This window comes from Hippocampus comes, unplaced genomic scaffold (genome assembly GCF_001891065.2).
Source record: "Hippocampus comes isolate QL1 unplaced genomic scaffold, H_comes_QL1_v1.1 scaffold106, whole genome shotgun sequence".
In the NCBI taxonomy this organism is placed as follows: domain Eukaryota; kingdom Metazoa; phylum Chordata; class Actinopteri; order Syngnathiformes; family Syngnathidae; genus Hippocampus; species Hippocampus comes.
Genome location: NW_017842055.1, coordinates 78,554 through 97,430, shown reverse-complemented (window position 1 = coordinate 97,430; position 18,877 = coordinate 78,554). Strand labels below are relative to the sequence as shown.

At 45.3% G+C, this 18,877-nt stretch overlaps 3 protein-coding genes across 7 annotated transcripts in view; 1 reads left to right on the top strand and 2 right to left on the bottom strand.

Annotated features, from left to right (window-relative positions):
* stab1 (stabilin 1) overlaps positions 1–2,911 on the top strand; it is a 41,364-nt gene extending 38,453 nt beyond the window's left edge. The window contains 6 exon segments of the mRNA XM_019860489.1: positions 10–129; positions 657–791; positions 869–973; positions 2,106–2,255; positions 2,497–2,601; positions 2,703–2,911. Coding sequence (XP_019716048.1) covers positions 10–129; positions 657–791; positions 869–973; positions 2,106–2,255; positions 2,497–2,601; positions 2,703–2,771 — 684 coding nt within the window. The 3' untranslated portion in view covers positions 2,772–2,911.
* Positions 1–13,717, bottom strand: part of ccdc71 (coiled-coil domain containing 71) — a 38,000-nt gene extending 24,283 nt beyond the window's left edge. The window contains exons 1-3 of one of the 5 annotated variants that reach the window (XM_019860490.1): positions 13,381–13,527; positions 10,501–10,576; positions 7,789–9,868 (exon numbers count right to left, since the gene is read on the bottom strand). In XM_019860490.1, coding sequence (XP_019716049.1) covers positions 8,782–9,868; positions 10,501–10,559 — 1,146 coding nt within the window. In that variant the 5' untranslated portion in view covers positions 10,560–10,576; positions 13,381–13,527 and the 3' untranslated portion in view covers positions 7,789–8,781. Of the gene's footprint in view, positions 1–7,788; positions 9,869–10,500; positions 10,577–13,380 lie in introns of those variants that run through there. The other 4 variants (XM_019860491.1, XM_019860492.1, XR_002167102.1 and 1 more) reach the window with 4 other exon arrangements.
* Positions 13,718–14,818: 1,101 nt separating this feature from the next.
* Positions 14,819–18,637, bottom strand: kctd6a (potassium channel tetramerization domain containing 6a). The gene is made up of 5 exons (XM_019860493.1): positions 18,529–18,637; positions 17,328–17,497; positions 16,534–16,807; positions 15,955–16,113; positions 14,819–15,032 (listed from the first exon to the last, which is right to left on the bottom strand). Exons 2-5 carry the CDS (start codon positions 17,495–17,497, stop codon positions 14,919–14,921), a joined length of 717 nt encoding a protein of 238 aa, XP_019716052.1. The 5' UTR covers positions 18,529–18,637; the 3' UTR covers positions 14,819–14,918.
* Between the last annotated feature and the right edge of the window lie 240 nt (positions 18,638–18,877).

Here is an 18,877-nt window from a genome sequence, read left to right as displayed (position 1 = left end):
CCGCCTCAGTCCTTGTTGGACTACAGCAGTTTGTCTGCGCAGGGCCAGCGTCTGGTGGACGTTTTGACTCAGAGGCAGTCGGAGGTGACACTATTTGTGCCCCACAATGACGGATTCACCCCCGGCCAAGTGAGACCGCCCCGACACCTTTTCTGACTGCGCGCATTATTTTGGCTCGTGTTTATTCCCGTTGGGCACGGCGCCGGCCGGTGCTTTTGAATCATTTTGGCTTTGGGATGATTTCTCCTCATTCATTTCTATTGTTGAGGATGGTGTCGATCGTGAATCGTTTTGACTCTTTTTGTGGCATGCTCATGACCATTTTCACTCGATGGTTTCATTTTAGTCGTTCTATTTAATTCTATCGTGCACAGTTGGTGGTGATCATGGATGAAGTTTGAGTCTGTGTTATTTCAATTTTTTGTGTGTTGCGCATGATAGCAATGATCAAAAATATATTTTTTAAATATCTGGAATCATTTGGTTTTCCTGTTTATTTCTATTGCACCCAGTGGCGATAGTCAAGACTTTTGACTCTCTGGATTATTTCTAGTCAATCTGTTTATTTCTTTTCAGTGCCGGGTGGTGATAATCCTGACTCATTTCTACTCACGGGGTGATTTCAAGTCTTTGTTTTATTTCCCCGTGCGTGTCAGGTGCTCTCGGGTCGAGATGTGGAGTATCACATCTCCACCAATCACGTCAAACGAACATTTAAGGAGCTGCGACACCAAGACGTCATCCCGTCCATGCTTGGCTTCGACCTGTCTGTTACCCACGGCAACAACGAGGTCGGGTCCATTGAAGGGCGCGCACCATTAATCACAACGAAATTTCAATTTCTGTCTCTGACCACTTTGCCCCTCAGAGTCGTAAATTGGTCAACCAGCGCCTCCTCCTGGCCTGGGACATCCCGGCGGTCAACGGGATCATTCACGTGATCGACGCGCCGCTCACGGCTCCGTCAGCTCAGGTGAGCCCAATGATTATTAATTTAGAAAGAAAAAACAACTACATGGCTTTGGCTTAAAGTCCTTTTAGCTTAATCCTAACAAACAATGGAAAACGCCATCGAGAGGCTAACCAATAGTATCTACAGTATGTGGTGGTTTGAGCAACAGCTATTTGAACACACGTAGACAGACGATATCTACTCACTGGCATATATTCTTTATCCTCTGTAAAGAATGATTCGTATGACTGCATCTCATGGTGTCAGTTGTGAAACTGTTTGTGAAGGAGTAGCGGAATGTCAATTTGAATTGAAGCAAAAAGTGGGGCCAAATTTTTTTTTTTTAACAAAATTCTTTAAAAAAACAACACATTTTTTGAAAGGCTTGAACTGAAGAATGTGCTTTCCAATTATTTTCAGTGCAAAAAATCATTTTGAATGAATGAAACCCGTAACTCAAGGCACCACTGTTTGGCTCTATATAAAAAATATAAATATGCATAAACATAGCTGAATGAATGAAACCCGTAACTCAAGGCACCACTGTACGTTTGCTCTATATAAAAAATATAAATATGCATAAACAGAGAATTCCTCAAATTTCCCTTCTTTTGTTAAACATGGACAAAACAAATGGACGTGTGACCCAAATCTAGTTTTGTCATTTCCAAATTTTCGACCAGGTTTCTGTCAACCTGGACCAATTGTCATTCACGCGTTTTGGCGGCCATTTTGAAATGCAATGGCCACCGTCCGTTCCTTTAAATTGGTTTGAGTCACTGAGTGGTCGTTGAGTTATATTTCACCTTTCAGTTCAATCATGCATTGACATGTTTTTCTTGAAATTTGTTCATCAACCTTTATTCAGATTTTTCATGTTTTTTTCTATTCAAGCACATGTGGAAATTGTTACAGCACTTTAGAATAGTGCTAAATATATGTTTGGCCAATAATTGTTCTTGTTGATCAGAATGGTAATAGTTGAAGTGCGAAGTTGTTGTTTTTTTTCCCCCACTGGTACTTGGAACCACTGCTCGAAATCATTCCTGAATGGTCTGTCTTCTGGTCGTCATGGTTACCAGCTCGTTTCGCTGAAGTGCCGTTATCCGGTCGATTGATGTGTGTGCGTATTTTTCTCTGGTGGCCAATCCAGGCTCCCCGCCACGCTTCACGCGGCCACGCCCACTCCAGCGGCACTGTGTCGGCCATCTTGGTGTCGCTGCTGCTGACCGGAGTGGCGGCAGGGATCGGATACTACGTCTTCAAACACAAAACGGATGCCTTCAGATTTCAGTACTTCAAAGTGAGACGCACGCGTGCATACACGGGGGTGGGGCTGGTGGGCTTGTCAATTGTCGCAGCTGCCCTATTAGTCGAGGACACGTGACGATAGACGCGAGAGCTGCCGCCAGAGCATCTTTTTTATCGTCTCGACGATACATATCGTCATATCGCCCAGCGCTAAAATGGAGACTTTAGACTGTTGTGCTTGTACAAGGTCATCGAGCCGCAAACAACTAACGACTCTTCCTCTCGCGAATCAGAATGACGACGAGGACAATCCGTCGGGTGGCCCGTCCAAACCCGCCCTGGTTTCCATCCCCAATCCTCTGTACAGCGGCTCCAGAGCCTTCGCCGAACCTTTTGGGGTGAGTCGTCTAGACGCCCGACTGTCAGTCTCACATCACCAGCGATCGGTCGGTCCTGTGACTCCTTCCTCTTGACATTGACTTCCCCTCCCACATGGCAGGAGAGCGGTCAGGGGGCGGAGCCGGCAGAACCCGAGGAACCTCCAAAGATCTTGGACCTGGACCAGTAAAAGCGTTTGTTTGCTCGCCGGTTGACTTTTTTTTTTTTTTTAATGGCCATTTCTTGTGTATCCAAAAATCAAAAGCTGTCGCGCATCAGGAAGACAAAGTGATTGTCAATAAAGGTTTTGCACTAATCGTTTTCTACCAACCATGCGTTGCATGACTCTATGTCCCTACTTATCTCAGGTCAACAGCCCCTTTCAAGCCAGGTGCTAACCCAAACAGTTGCGCTATGTGGAGTCTTGATGCTGTGTGCATCCATGTTTTGGGCCAACATCTGCCTTAACAAAGTAAACGTGCACACACGCACACGCGCACACACACACACACACACACACACACACAGGGTTTGGCTATAAAAGAAAAAGTTTTCTTGCAAAACATTGTATTTGATTAAAACCAGGTTTGACACCCAAACCGAATGAAAATGGCGGATGATGAGGTTTGGACCTGGACTTTTCTAATTTACCGAAATCACACCTTAGCGCTATGATGTTCATCTTGTCTACTTGTGGTTAAATTAGGTTTAAGGTTTGAGGACCTTGCTGTTCCATTACTTTTGCACTGTATCATTTTGAAATAGTCTAGCACAAGTTCAGTTTTGGGCTCACATGTCACACTCTTGGATCCTGGACGGTGATTTCTGAGAACAACCCAGATATAGGACTATCCTGGGGTCTTTTCTTTAGGGGGGAAAAAAAATCTTCAGTGGAAAAATGCAACCAAGGGGGAGAGGGCAAAAGCACTATTTACACAACCATACACAAAGGACAAATAGACACAAACACACAAATTCACATAACATGCAGGCACACACCGACACAAATTTCAGAAAAAAAAAACCTACACAAACAAATTCATGTCAACACGAATGCACAGAAACACAAAAGCAGGAAACCCAAATATACACACAATCTCACACGAAAACACACATTCACAAACACAAATGAAAATTAAAAATACCCCGAAAACACAATCACGCACACACACGCACACACGGCGGTCGCGTGTGTGTGTGTTTCGCGGTGTCATGAATCATTGATGGCGTTGGACGTCAGCAGTGCGAATGTGCTGAGCTCGTCACGAAAGAGCCACGGCCGTACGTGACACGAGATGTCCACACAAAAACAAACATTACGCAAAAGCGCACGCAAAAACACAAGCACGGTCGGTCACGTGATCCAAAGTAAATCGAGGTTCTCAACTCAAAATCACCAAGAGTCATTTCAGGCACCGAATTATTGGAGATGCCAGGGGCTGTTGAGTGCGACACCATTTTGTGGAATCCGAATAAGAACATGACGATAGAGTTTTCTATCCTGAAAACGTTACCTACCATTAATGATACAACTTGCAAGCAAACAAACAAAAGGCCTTTTAACATTACAGCTAACGTTAACATTGTTCGCATTTTTAACATAGAAAATGTTTGTCTTTGACTGAGCAAATTTACACGACAGTATTTTAAATTCTGAAAACGCTAACCATGTTGCTTAGAATATGTTTGCAAACACTGAAAAAGAAGTACAAATACATTCACCCGATAAACCATGAGAGCGTGGAGTCCAATAATGCTAACACCAATGTTAGCATTTGAAAACGGCAGCCATAAAACATGCAGGCTACATATTCATCTGATCAATGACAATAGCAGCTTTCAGCCTCAAAATGCTAACATTTGAAGTCCTGGAATGGAAACACCGACAACTATGAAAACAGATCACATGTCACACGTAATGCGATGAAACATTTTCTTAGAGCAGCTAGCTATCGTGCTGCTAACCGCTAGCCCCTTTGCTTTGTTGCTTATTGGGGGAGGAGGTTGGCGAGAATCAACACGTGCGAGCAGAGCAGCCACGTTTATGACCCATGGTTTCCTCGTCCTCTTTTGCACTTCGGTCATGTTTTATTTCTTTCTTTCTTGTATTATGGCTTCCACCCCTTCCCTCCCCCTGAACGCTGGAGGCTGGAACCAAGGTCAAAGATTCCCTACTCCCTCCTCACCAGATAGGGATTTTTATACAGTGCTGTGAAATGGGATTTGCCCCCTTCCTGATTTCTGTGTTCTTTCCATATTGAGCACATATAAAGGTTTCGGTTCATCAAACCAATTTTAATCTCACACAGAGACCACCCAAGTAAAAACAAAATGCCATTTCTACACGACAATTTAAGGCACCCCAACAAAAAATAAATAAAATAAAATCCATGTGAAAAAGTGATTGACGCCGTCTTGTTAACAACCCAATGATTTTTTTCTGCAGCCGCAACTGTCCGTTGCAGTCGGATTTTGTCCTTTTTTGTGGCGGACCCGAACCAAACTGCGATAGGCGAACACAGGACTGATTCGATGACTGCTGTCTAGAACTGTCTCAGCAGCTCCTGCGGCAGGTCGTGCTTCCTCAGCAGCCTCAGGAAGTACATCCTCTGCTTGGCCTTTTTTCAGGACGGAGTTCATGTTGGCCTCCTACTTCATGTCCCGAGAGACCTTGATTCCCAGGCACTTGAAGGTCTCGACGCTTGACGGAGGGCAGTTGGATCGTGTGAGGGGCAGCTGTGGCCACAAGGATGTTTCCTCAAGTCCACCAATCATCTCTACAGTCTTGACCGAGCCAACTGGTCAGCGCAGACTTTCAGGTAGGAAAGGGGGACACCTTATCGGGCCCCAGGGCCTTCTTCTTCTTCTGCTGCTGCTTGAAGAGCCGTCTCACGTCCTGTTTTGGGATCTCCAGACCAGGAAATGGGGCCTGGGGTGTGAATTAAGGTAGAGGCGAACTCATGTGGTGAGTGGAAAGCGTTACAGTTTAGAAACAGCGACTCCCAAGTCCTGGCTGCAGTGCACGTTGAGTTTCGTGACATCCGTGCACCGTTCTTTGTTGATATAGAAGCATATTCCAGCACCTTTTGATTTCACTGATAGCTCCGTGTCGCGTCCTGGTGGCGGTCGCTGAGACGGGTTTCGGTGAAGCAGAGCGCAGCAGAACGCGGAAGAAGTTCATCCATCTTGTTTGACAGAGATTCGCGAGATGGATCGATGGAAGCGGGGTTCGAAATCCACGCTGACGTAGCTTGACACGAGCACGCCGGCAAACCAGTTGAAAAACAAACACTGTAGGCTACGCACCGGTTAGCATTGTTGTTTTGGCATGAGCCGTTCTGCTTTGACTCCCAAGAATTCTGATTTGGGATTCTTGTTTTAATGGCCAATTCACTTCTCTATTTGAGTCACGGACCACAGATTCATGCACACATCAAGTGAATTAGCCAACGAGTGAATAACTCCCAAGAAAGTCTTCATGCCCAAGAACCGGAATATTTTTGTGACTTGGCACGTCACTGGTTATTTTACTTTTCTAGTGACCGTCGGTTTCTCACTTTTTTTCCAAGATGCATTGTGGGTTACATGAGGGCACTTATATAGGTGATAATCTCTACTCACGACGCATTCCAACAGCACCACAAAATGGCAACCTCGCAATATAGGGCACTCTGTAGCGGCTAGCGAGAGGAAGCAGTTGTGCGGGAAAACATCAAAGCGGCGGAGTGGTGGTTTTCATTCGAGTGCGCGTGACGCCGCCGCTCGGCTCTCCTCCCGCCTGGGCTCCCGCCCGTCTGCCTCCCTTCCCCCCACCACACAAAGAGCGAGCGCCGACACTAACGAGTGCAACTGGTTTTGCCCGAGAAGTGACGCGATGGCGGCAGCAGCAGCTGGGGGGGGGAGGTTGCGTTGGGAGGAAATGTGGAGGAAGGAAGCGAAGACGTTGACTGACCTGCTCTATCGCGGCGGCTAGTGGCTTGGGAATACAGGAAAACTAATAAAATAATACGTGTATTATGACAAGATGCACTGTATGTCCCAAACTGAGCAGGAGGGCAGCCATTTTGTTTTGGGCAAAAATCCTACGAAAAACACGACTTTTCGAAGCAAGACTTGGCAGAAAAAAAAAAATCAGCCCCTGTTACTGGATTTGGAATTGGTGTGATAGGATGCAGGAAAAAAAGTCTCAAGAACCTTCTCGCTGGTCTGCGAGAAGACGCATCTCAACAACCCATGCCGAAAACTTGAAGAGGAATTCAATCATTTATGTTTGAAGTGGCCATTTTGGGGTAGCACTTGACAAACTGCTCCCAGGAAAATTGAAATGAACCCCAATAAGAAGCAGGCATTCAACACAGGGTGACGGAAACTTGCCAAGCTTTTTGGCTGAAGTCATCAATCTGGTTGGAACAAGTAAAAATGGCAAAAAGCCAACAAATCAACATGAACATGGTGACTCCACAATTTCCATACCAACTAGTTCGATCACTTACGCAACGTGGGAGCCAATTATATCAACACGCTCTCACGCCGAGCTGATTGTCCAGGGCCATGCATTAGCACAGTTAGAAAACAAACAAAATAATTCAGCCCTGACATCACTTTCACCAATCGACACAAAATTAGGTAAACATGTCTATTAAAGCAGCGGGTGCTTTCAGTGTCGTCTCTAAATTCCAGAAGACCCCGAAGGCACCCAGGGTGAGACAATGGCGTTTTGTTATTTGTCCAGGTTGGGTCGAAATACCAATGGATCCAATGTATAGGCATCGCGGCAGTGATCTTGTTGAATATTGACTGGTTATTATGAATGAGGAAAATTGGCACCCCACAATATTATACTTCATGTAATTTACAGCAATTATCTAATGCAATAAAAACAAAAAAAACTCTTTCGGCACATATGCTGCTCATGTCGGTCATTGTCTCAGATGCACTGCTTTACAGTAACCCTCGTTAAATGGCAAATTACTTCTGTGTGAAACAAGAAATTAGCAAATTAATTTGTGTCAGAAGCATAACTACCATGTTATCAGTAAGAAACTTGCAACGATAACAAAACCAGTCGTTTTCACGTCGAGAAAAAAAAAAAAAGAACAAGGTCTCTAGGACTTAACCCTGAGGGACACCACTATATTTGCAATGTTCCAATCCTGAAACATGGCATAAGACGGGGGTCACCCCCCCCCCCAATTAAAACATTATGACTGGTTTTCAGAACAGTTTTATTGAACAAAAAACTTTTTGAAAGCTCACGTAGGAAAGTTTCTTACACGCATTTCACAAATAAGATAAAGAAAGATAGATATAAAAAAATAAGAACAATCAAATTTGAGGTGAGCAGCGGAAAACAGACTCTTAAGCAAAAAACTGTCAACTTTGATGGTCCAAAAAAAATGGTGTGGAGGGGAGTGGTGGAGATGTCATCAGATTGGTTTGGACACGAGGAAACGTCTTCTTCACCTCTGATCAATTATAGCAAACAGATTTCGGGTTTTTTATACCAAAAGGGTGACTTCAGATTTTGCAAACATTTGTATAGCTTTTGCACCTCATTCCGCACCCACGCCAAAGTACTACCGACAGTGTCTGTTTCCTCGTGGAACAAAAAAGGAACACGTTGCGAAGGACAGACACTTCGACCCCATCAGGAAGCAAAGTGCCACTGACGTGGATCCCGATGCCTTCCTTTACCGCCCAATGACAACTCTACAAAAAAGGAAGACCAACTCAAGTTTTGCTCGGATTTAGGATACTTGTTTTATTGGGAGACCCGTCGCCACCTCTTTGTGTTCTTCAATTTTTACGGAAGCACAGTGTTGACTTCCATCCTTAAAAACCAAACGGTGATATTCTTCAATTGGGTATGGGAATACTTTCCAAAGAACGGTGAGTTAAAAATATTTAGGCCACGAGAAATGGCAACGCGAAAACTCCCTTGGAAATACAGAAGTGGGCAGAGGTTGAAAATGTAACCAACATTCAGCGGAAAGGAATTTCCCAGCCTGCTAGGAAAAGCAACTCCCTACTTCGAATGCCTTTCAAGGAACCCCGACTTTCAGACACGACCTGCCACACTTCAGACATAAAAAAAATGAAAACCTTGACAGAATGTTGCTGCTAAGGGGTATTCCGGTAGAAACTGACAAATGTGTAAGACAATGACCCGAATAAAGCAACGCGTAAGCTCGGAGGGACTGTCAGTTTGAGTTCTGGTATCGGAAGTCTCTCAGCGCGTGGTTCAGCGGGCAGATTTGGATCACGGGAGACAGGTTGACCTGCAGGATTTTCTGAGCTTTACATCGGGCTTCGTCCACCGAGCGAGAGTCGTCCACTTTCACGATCTTAGACCCCAAGAGCGTCTTGTCTCGCCAGCGGTTTCTCTGCCGAGTCGGATGTGGCAGTTCTTTGGGGCCCTGTCCATTCTGGCGGAGGACGTTGCCACCCCAGCCGTTGCTGGTATGCTCCGTGTGAGTCTGTGGGAAACCTCGGCCGTTGGCGTAGAACACGGGTGCAGAGTCGCCAACGAGTGCGCCATCCAGTCGGAGGGGGCAAGACAGGCTCTTCTGGCTGAACAAGGCCACGGCTCTGGTGGACGCCCCGCCACCATTCTGGGAAGGCTGCGACGGTATTCCTGAAAGTGCTGGAGGTGGCTGCTTCTGCAAAAAGACAGCTGGAGGTGTCTTGCGGGGTAAGTCCCACGTGGTTTGGATCTGGAGTCTGGCCGTGTGGCAACCAGACAACCCTTTGATATTGGTCAGTCTGAGGCACGACTGTACTGGCGGCGCCTCAGACATCTCCAAAGTCCTTACGGGGGTCTTATTGCAGACAACAGTTTGGTGGTCCGTTAGTTGCTCCGGAGGCGGAACCCCCTGGATTCTGGGGTTTCCCCTTTGAAAGACATTCCAGGAAGGGTGCACCTCTCTTTTCTTAACTCGAACCCTTCGCCGCTTTTTGGCTATCGGCCTGACATTCCGGCTGGGCGGCTTGAGCATGTCCACAGTCAGCGGCTTGTTTATGGACGAGCGGTAGCCATAGACGTCCTTGCTACGCAGCACGGTGGGCTTGTGTCCCTCCTCGCTCAGCTCCTGCAGGAAGGTGACGAGCTCTTGGGTGCTGGAGAGATCCCGGGACATGGGGCTAAGGATCTTTACCGCTTCCAGGAGCACACTGTGGCCGGCTGACTCGATTCTGCACCAAGAGTGAACCGCCCGCTGCTCCTCATTGGCAAATTCCAACGGCCGGCCGACCGCAGGACCTCGTGCTCCATCAGCCATGTTAGCAATCCTAGCCAAGAAAAAGACAAACAACAATCACACAACTCAAATGACCTTTCGTCATAGACTGGACTTAGTTGGGCACCCAAAGACAAGACTCCACAAACAGACTGTCAACTAGGATCCTAATTTTAATCAGTTCAAAGGGGAAATGAGGACTGATTGACACCTCCTGACTATATGACCTGTATGAACGACTCTACCCAGCCTTTGAGGGTATCGTACTTGCACAAGTTCGACCGGCCTGACGCGGGTACCACACGAATTTGTCAAGTTACGACAAAGGGGACAACTGCTGGACCAGATCAGAAAGAAACCGGTATTACCCTCACCAAAAGACACAAGCAGAGCTACATGCCAAAAGTACTCAGAAGAAAATGTCACAAGTGACAGAGCACTTATTAGGGAGACTTTACAATGGATCTGGAAACAAAAGCAAACTTGTACCGAGACGAACCGAAACAAAGGATTTGGTCAAAGTCGGATTTTTGTGTCGTTCAGTTCAAATATTTGAGACCCTGACTGCAGACACAACTCATGATTATCTGCATTCATATTTCAGTCCTGGCTTTTGTCAGTCTACCGGGGTGCTCTGGAAAATATTGGTGCTCCTGTACTCCGGAGACCAGATACAAGACTTACTGAGACAGAGTCCACCTGATTGATGCATAGGCACCTGAGACACGATTTTGGAATGTCATTCTGTCTTCAAACTAGTCTTAGACAAATAAAGAAGCACATGGTCAACACACGCAAAGGCAGCCATGGCCTGGAATGTCCAGGACCGAACGATCAGAGATGAGCATCTCCTGTTTTGCCCAATGTCAGACTGGATAGCTTGGAAGTGGCCATGAAAAGGGTAAGCGGTCAAAAATGGACAGCTTGCTCCTTCTTCCCCAAACAGGCAACAATTTGGCCACAGATGATCCAAGGAACCTTCAGATTAGTCAGAATCTACTTGATAGCATCGTCCTCCAATAAGATCAGCAAAAGTTGATCAATAGTCAAGAGTCAAAGGATGCCAGGATACCAAAGCAGAAGAGCCCCCTATGGAAACTTTGCTTCCTCCAAGTATCTATTCGTAAAGATATTACAAAGAAACATAACTAGAGTGGTGGATGCAGAACACCTGGTTATAATTTTGGCTCTTGGTACAAACCATTTTGGAGCAAAAAGGGGGTTGGCCTCTGGACAAAATTGACAAGTCAAATTAAAGCCCGTTCACAGCCGTCTTTTTCTGGTCTCGATGTCCTGTGTGTGCGGTACAGAATCGGGATGGTGGATTCAAACTGACCTGCAAATTTGCCGGCATCCACAGAGTTGTGCCATTCAAAATACGTCATTTTTAGCTGATTGCTTTCAGCTAAAAAAGGATCAAGTCCCCCCCCGCCCCCTGAGTTTCTTTTAATCAAAAAGCAACAACAGTAAAGGCTAAAAAAACAAACAAACAAAAGAAAATACGAGTGAGCTTTGGATGTTGATGCCGCTTATGACAAAAGACAATGCCATTTCGCCTGTGCCTTTCACACATAACCAAGTGAGGCGGAAGATTACAACCAACAGATGCTACCTTTCACACAGGCAACTCGGAATCCCGCCTTGAGATTTCAACACAAGAGGGCGGGGGAAGGGAGCGTCAAGTGTTAAATTTCACACTCCCCCCTCATTCACACGGGGAAAAGCCCTAAAAAAATGCCAGCTAAGGCGTGAAAGGGGATACAGACCATGAACCAACAAAGCAGGCCACTTTTACGAGTAGTTAGCGCATTGGACTTTTACAAAAACTAAAAATAAAAAAGCCCATCAGCTCTTCAAACCATTTTGCGTTTGGTCTCCAAAAAATTAAACAGTTCAACCCTTTGAAACGCAGGTGGCCATTTTGTTCAGGCATTTAAAGCTCCATTTTCCGATCCGCATATCTTCACGAGGGTCACGGTGGGTGCTGGAGCCTATCCCAGCTGTCTTCAGGGACACCCTGAACTGGTTACGAACCAATCGCAGGGAACACAGAGACGAACAACCATCCGCACTCAAACTCACACCTAGGGACAATTTGGAGTGTTCAATCAGCCATGCATGTTTTTGGAATGTGGGAGGAAACCAGAGTACCGGGAGAAAACGCGCGCAGGCACGGGGAGAACATGCAATGTCCACACAGGGAGGCCGGAGCCGGGATCGAACCCACGACCTCTGCACTGTGAGGTCAATGCGCTAACCTTTGGACTACCGGGCCGCTAAAGGCGCTGCCAATTTTGGTAATAGAAACAAAGCACAATAACGACATAAAAACACACATTGGAAATCTTTTAACGTTTCACGTACTATAAGGATGTGAAAAAAAAACAACCAAATAGTAACAGTTCCCGCATTTTATTTCTGAAAAATAGCTCAACAAATTGGAGCAGATGTGGCCATTTTGTTTTGGCATTTAAAGTTGGCTTCGCAACTGCGTTATTTCACGTGACATAAACGAGAACAATGACGTCTTCAGAACTGTTTTACTGTTTGGTCACAGAAAAGTAATAGCTCATCCATTTGGAACACAGGAGGCCATTTTGTTCTGGCATTTGTTGAGCAATAGCACTGCTTTTTCGCATAGTATGAATGACTACAATATCGATTTAAAAACACGATGGAACCGTTTTTGTGTTTGGTCTCTGAAAAAAGTTATAGTTTTTTCAGAGACCAAACTGTTTTGTTCAGTTAATATTTGCAGCGAATAAAATACAATTACTTTGCACGCTTTCATTGTAAATAAAAAAATGTGGATGATCTTGGAAATGAAAACCAATTCTTATCCTTTCGGCTTTTTCCTGAAAAACAGTTAATCAGTGATTATTAAGAAGAATGTGTTTTAATATCTTTTGTGTACACGAATGTTCTTTATCCGAGCAGAAATATCGTTTTATTAAATGGGTACCAAAATATTTGGTAGTTGCGCGCTAATTGAGTCTCCAGAAAATAAAAGCCAACCATGTGCAACGCAGGTGGCGGTTTTGTTCTGCCATTTTGTTCAACAACAAAACTGCGGTTTCGTGCAATATACACAACTAGTCTAAAACACAATATTTAAGGCACAACGACATTTAATTTACAATCCGTTTTCATCTGAGGACACTTTTAGTGGGAATAAAACTTCAGCAAAGGGCTAGCCAGCCGTCGCTACGTCGGGTACACCCTGCTCTCGGGGGCCCCCTATCGGAATGGAGCCATCAAATCCAGACTCCATTCTAATTTTTAATATAAGTGTTTGTTTTCGGCTCACCGGCTCCACGCTGACCACCTCGCATACAACTTTAATGGCTTGGGCGATAGGCGTCGCCTCTTTTTTTACGGGCGTGCGGGTGTCAAGCTTCCCCTCGCGGCCGAGGAGGCGGTCGCGGCGGTGGAGTGGCTCTGGCCGGCCAGCTCAGCCCCGCCAGTGCAGCCCAGTCAGTTCAACTCCGTCCTTCCGCTCGCTACGCCCGACGTATGAAGGTCGACCAAACGACGTGCAAAAGTGAGGGCCCGAGGCGGAATTACCTCTTCGCCGTGCTGCCTCGGCGTCCTACGGTCGCCGCCGCGCTGACGCTCCACCGTAAAATGGCTGCGACGAGAGCGAAGCGGCTGACTGAGGCAGTCGGGGAGAAAGGAGAGGGGGCGGGACACGAGGCCACAGAGGGGTGGGGGCAGGGAACTGGCCCGACAAATGTGAGGAATTCCTCCAAAATTATCCCGTCTGATAACACGACCAAACACACTGAAGACTGGCGAAACAGCGCTTTAGACAAAGACGTAAAAAATTACATATACAAATACATTTAAAAAATAGTCTGGAAATACGACGCGGATGTTAAGCCCCTACGTCATAAACAGAGGGCGGGGCTTTGGTGATTTTCGTATTTGTAGCCAAAAGTCACGTCTATACGGAAGAGGATTAGGGCCAATGAAAAGAAAAAAAAAAGGTTGGCAAGATTCTGACTTTAAAGTCAGAATTCTGACTTTAATCTCAGAATTCTGACTTTAAGAGTTTCCTAATTTTAACAAAGCAGAAAGAGAGACGCATTTTCACGAGGGAAGTCGAGAACTTCTACAAAAAGATATACATATATAGTCATACTTCTTTGGTCAAATTGGGGCAGTGCCCCACCACGTCTAAACAAAAATTACAGCTACTTTTATCAAGTATCAAGTACAACTTTATTGTCAAATGTGCTGTATGTAGATGAAATTTCCTCCCTCTTAACTTACAGACAACAAGAGGAGCCGCTACGGGTGCCGCGCCGCCATCAAAAGAACACTTAACATAAAATGACAAAATAATACAACACAACACATAAAACATCATCAATATTCTATCATTTTAACATATTGGGTATATTTTTTTAAAAATCACAGACACTAAGGTTGAGCCATATTGTCGTGCACTGGCATGGACTATTTTCATTTTCATATTTCTTAAAGTAACAATTGTACGTTATGGTGCAAATTGCACAGTGCCCCACCACATCCATCAGGATGTGCATACCTTATGATAAAGCGCCTGAACTGTGCCATGAGTATGACTTATTGTCGAAGGTGTGAGTCATGGAGGCCTACCTATTGGTGTCATGTGTGGTATTATTCAATTGGGTAGTACAACCTGTGGCTCCCACTAAAAGGTGAAAAAAATCATAGAAGCAGGGTTCACGGTTTCAAATTTAGGTTTCGAGCCAATGTTAGGGTTTCAAAGTAGGGTTTCAAGCCAGAGTAGAGGGTTCAAACTTGGGTTTTAAGTTGGGCTGTGGGTCCAGAGATGAAGAGTGGAATCCAAAGTAGGGGTTTAAACCATTTTTGGTGGGTTTTCAAAGCACGGTTTAGAGCAATTGGTAGGGTTTCAAAGTTGGGTTATGTTTTCGAGGTAGGGTTTCTGCTCTGTGAGGGTAAACGCCAAAATGGGATTTGCTGTTTCTTGATCTTATTTTTAGAATGAGGCAAAGCGTTTTTTTGAAGGACTTTATTTCTTTGAGTTGAGTGTTTTGGTGGCAAGGCGGCGGAGCCGCAAATAGACGTGGAATGTTTTGGTTTTCGTTTGAAAGGCCTCAGCAGGCGTCGGCTTTGCATACACGTCTGCAGAAGGTCCAGTGGTGCTCCACCGTGTTTTCGTTGGCCCGCTCGCTCATGTGGTGAACGCGGGAGTTGCGCATGCTAAAACCCTGAAAAACAAAATGGCACGCATGTGGAATGCCCTGAAATGATCAACACTATCAGGAAACATAGGCAAAGGGTGAGGGTTTAAAGGAGGGTTTGGGAAAGGGGTAGGATTTCAAGACAGGGTTGGGTTTTAAATTAAACTTTCAAATTACGGATTCAAATTAGGGATTCAAGACAGGGTTGGGATTTCAAAATTGGGATTTATTGAAGGATTATGGTTTTCAGACAGGATTAGGGTTACAAATTACGATCTCAAATCAGGATTAGGGTTTGTAAACAGCAGTTTGACGTTGGGTGTCATGACAGGTTTAGTGTTTCAAAATGGGGATTCAAGGCAGGGTGGGGTCTTGAAAGTGGGGATTTAAGGACAGGGTTTAAAAAAAGGGTTTTAAACTAGGATTAGGGTTGCAAAGTACAGTTTTTATCGAGGGTTAGGTTGAGAGTTAAGGTTCTTGGAGTTTAAGAAAGGGTTAAGTTTTCAATGTATGGTATTAAATCAGGATTAGGGTTTCAAAGTAGGGTTTCAGGACAAGGTTAATGTTTCAAAACTGAGTTGAGGATTCAAGTTTTGGTTTCAAACCAGGGCTAGAGTTTTTAAGTAGGGTTTCAAGCCAGAATTGGAGTTTCAATTTATGGTTAGATTTTGAATGTAAGGTTTGAAGTCAAGGTTCGAGTTTCAAATCTGGGTTGGGGTCAGTATTCTGGTTTGAAATAGGGTTTCAAGTCCTGATTAGTGTTTGAGATCTTGGTATCAAACCTGGGTTGACGTCTCAATACAGGGTTGAAAGTAGGGTTCTGGATCGAAGCTTTTTCTTTGTTGTCACCACAGAAGAGGAAAAAAGCGATGCTAACCATAGAATTGAACGGGGAAATAAATACGACTTGTGGCAAGGTAGGGAGGTGCGCGTGCGTTGGTGCATCTACCGCTTTGGAGATGAAGTCCAGCAAGCGTACGCGAAGGCTGACTTCCTGCTGGTGGTCGCAAGGGCCAAAGGTGAAGGATACCTGGTAGTCGCCAGTGTCCATCATGTGCTTGTTCCACTTGCTGAAGCTGCACAAGATGGACGACAACACACTGTGGACCTACACACACATACACAAAGTAAGGTTTGAAGTTAGGCTTTCCAATTAGGTGTCAAGTGTCTCATTGTAAAAGAGGGTTTTAAAGTACGGTTTGAAGCCAGGGTCAGGGTTTCAAACCTGAATGAGGGTTTTCATTTGGGTTTCTACGGGTATCAAGTCAGCATGAGGGTGTCATGTTAAGTTTCCACTGAGCGTTTCCATCCAGGATTGGGGTTTTGAGCCTGTGTTAGGGTTTTAATTTAGGGTTTGGTGCCAGGGATTAGATTTTAAGTAGGATTTAATTTAGGGTCAGGGTTTCAAAGAAGGGCATGTGCTCAAAATGTGGGTTTCAAATCAGGGTTAGGGTTTGAAGCTATGGATAGGGTTTCAATTTGTGGTTACAAGACATGGTTTGAAGGCAGGGGAGGGGCGACGGCGCACCTTGGTGGTGACGGTGAGCTGCGTGATGATGACGGCCACCGGGTTGGAGTACTTGGAGAGCTTCCTGGTGCTGCAGAGCTCCAGCAACTGCTCGTGCGAGCCGGGCGAAGGGGGCGGCCTCCGTCGCAGCTGCGGCGGGGGCGCCCTGGGGTCTCCCAGCCGCTGCAGCAAGGGCTCCAGCTGGTAGAAGTCCGCCTCCTTGCGCAGAAGCTCCACCTCTTTGAAGTCGCACGGCAGCGTCAACTCGGACGAGCGGAGGAAGTTCAGGATGTAACTGCAGAGAGAAATGAACACCCTACCTTGAGAAACTAACCCCGGCTTGAAACCCTAACTTGGAAACCCAAACTCACGTTTAAAACCCTACCCTAACTCTGACTTGAAATACAGTACTACTTAAAAACCCAAATTCTACTTAAAAACCTTACATTGAATCCTTTACCTTAGCTTGAATCCCTAACTCTGAGACTCTCATTTGAAACCCTACTTTGAAATGCTAACCCAAGATTAAAACCGAAATTTGAAATGCTAACACTAGATTACAACTCTAATTTAAAATCCTAACCCTATCTTGAAACCATACTTTGAAACCTTAACCCTAGTTTGAAACCTTAAAGCCAGTTGGAAACCCCACTTTGAAGCCCACACCCTATCTGAAAACCCTACTTGAAACCCTAACCTTGGTTCAAACCCCTAATTTGAAACACTAACTCTAGTTTCAAACCCTAACTCTAGCTGGAAACCCTACTTTGAAACCCTAACCCTGGCTTGACACCCTACTTTGAAACCCTACGTACTGAAAGAGCGTCCCGTCGCGGTCGATGAAGTAGTTCCCACTGGCGTCCCTCAGAGTGGGCACATCCCCCCGAAACATGGCCCCCAACATGGAGTCCGGGTAACGCCTCAGTGTCGTCAACGACGTGCTGTACAGGCAGCCGCCCACATTCAGGGTCACCTCCTCGCCCATCTTCACACACACACACACACACACACACACACACACACACACACACACACACACACACACACACACTTAGCATCATCCCGCCACATTTTCTTGCTCTTCACTTCCGAGTGTGTGGGGTGACGCACGCTCGTGTTTTTCTCATTTACCACGACGACCCATCCATAAGTTCAGCGGGCAGACCCTGTTTCTCTCGCATACAACAACCAACAACACTGCTGCACTGTTTGCACAGCAAACCCAACTTTCATAAGTAGTTGCTGGCTGCGCTTCCACAATTGAACCCCACAAAATTTCATACAATATATCCATTTGAAACCATAATGCTTTTTAAAAACCAGAACGTTGGCTTGAAACCCTACTTTGAAAGCTGAGCTTGTCTTAAAAGCTGAACTTGAAATCATATCCCTTATTTTACAATACCTAATTTGAACGCACACTCCTTGTTTAAGACCCTAAAACAGGTTTTCAACCACCATCTGAAATCCTACCATTGCCTCGAAATCTGACTTTGAAAGCCTAACCTCGGCTTCATACCCTACCACTTCTTTAAAACCGTCATTGAGACCACAGCCCTTTTTGGAAAACAAGCCCGGCTTGAAATCTAACCCTTGATTAAAACCCTAAATTGAAAGGCCTGCCCTTGTTTTGAAGCCCAAACCCTGGCTCTAAACCCGAACCCTCCTTTCAAACCTATCACTTACAACCCCAGCTCTTGTTAGAAACCCTATCCCTTGTTTAAAACCCGACTTTGAAACCCAGCTTGAAACCCTAGCCCCTTTTAAAAACCTTAAGTCTTTGTTTAGAACCCTAACCCTGGTTTGAAACTCTACTTCAAAGCCCTAACAGTGGGTTGTATATTACAGTTGATTTCTCCGTTATGCGTTAATTAATTGTGCCGAAAGTGCTGCGAGAAAATACGCATGCGGAATTAAAACACCCGTAACAAAAGAGGCTAGGCGGCAGCTGTGCTTTTCTGCTATGTTAGCAAGTTAGCACAGTAAAGAGCGTCGGAAAATGTTGACAAACAATACCAATGCGCCTCTTCCGATAACGACGCCATCAGCCACTTAACAAGCGAAAATGCGTTTGCGGCTGTCGCTGGCTTCGTCCATTTATTTTCCCCGAGCGCATGCGGGCGACCCACTTCTGGCGAGACGCTTCAAAATAAGATATGTTATTACGAACTTGTGAAGTCACAAGAATTTGAATCAACAAAGTTAGAGCATCAAAACATCAACAAACTTTCGGTAGTTGTCCTATCAGCTGTTTTTTAACGAAACAAAAAATTCCAGGGGACAAAGAAAAGGGGGGAAATATAAATTAAACCAGTGGGTAGACATACAGTATCTTCAGATATTTTTTTTCTTAGATGAAAGGTGG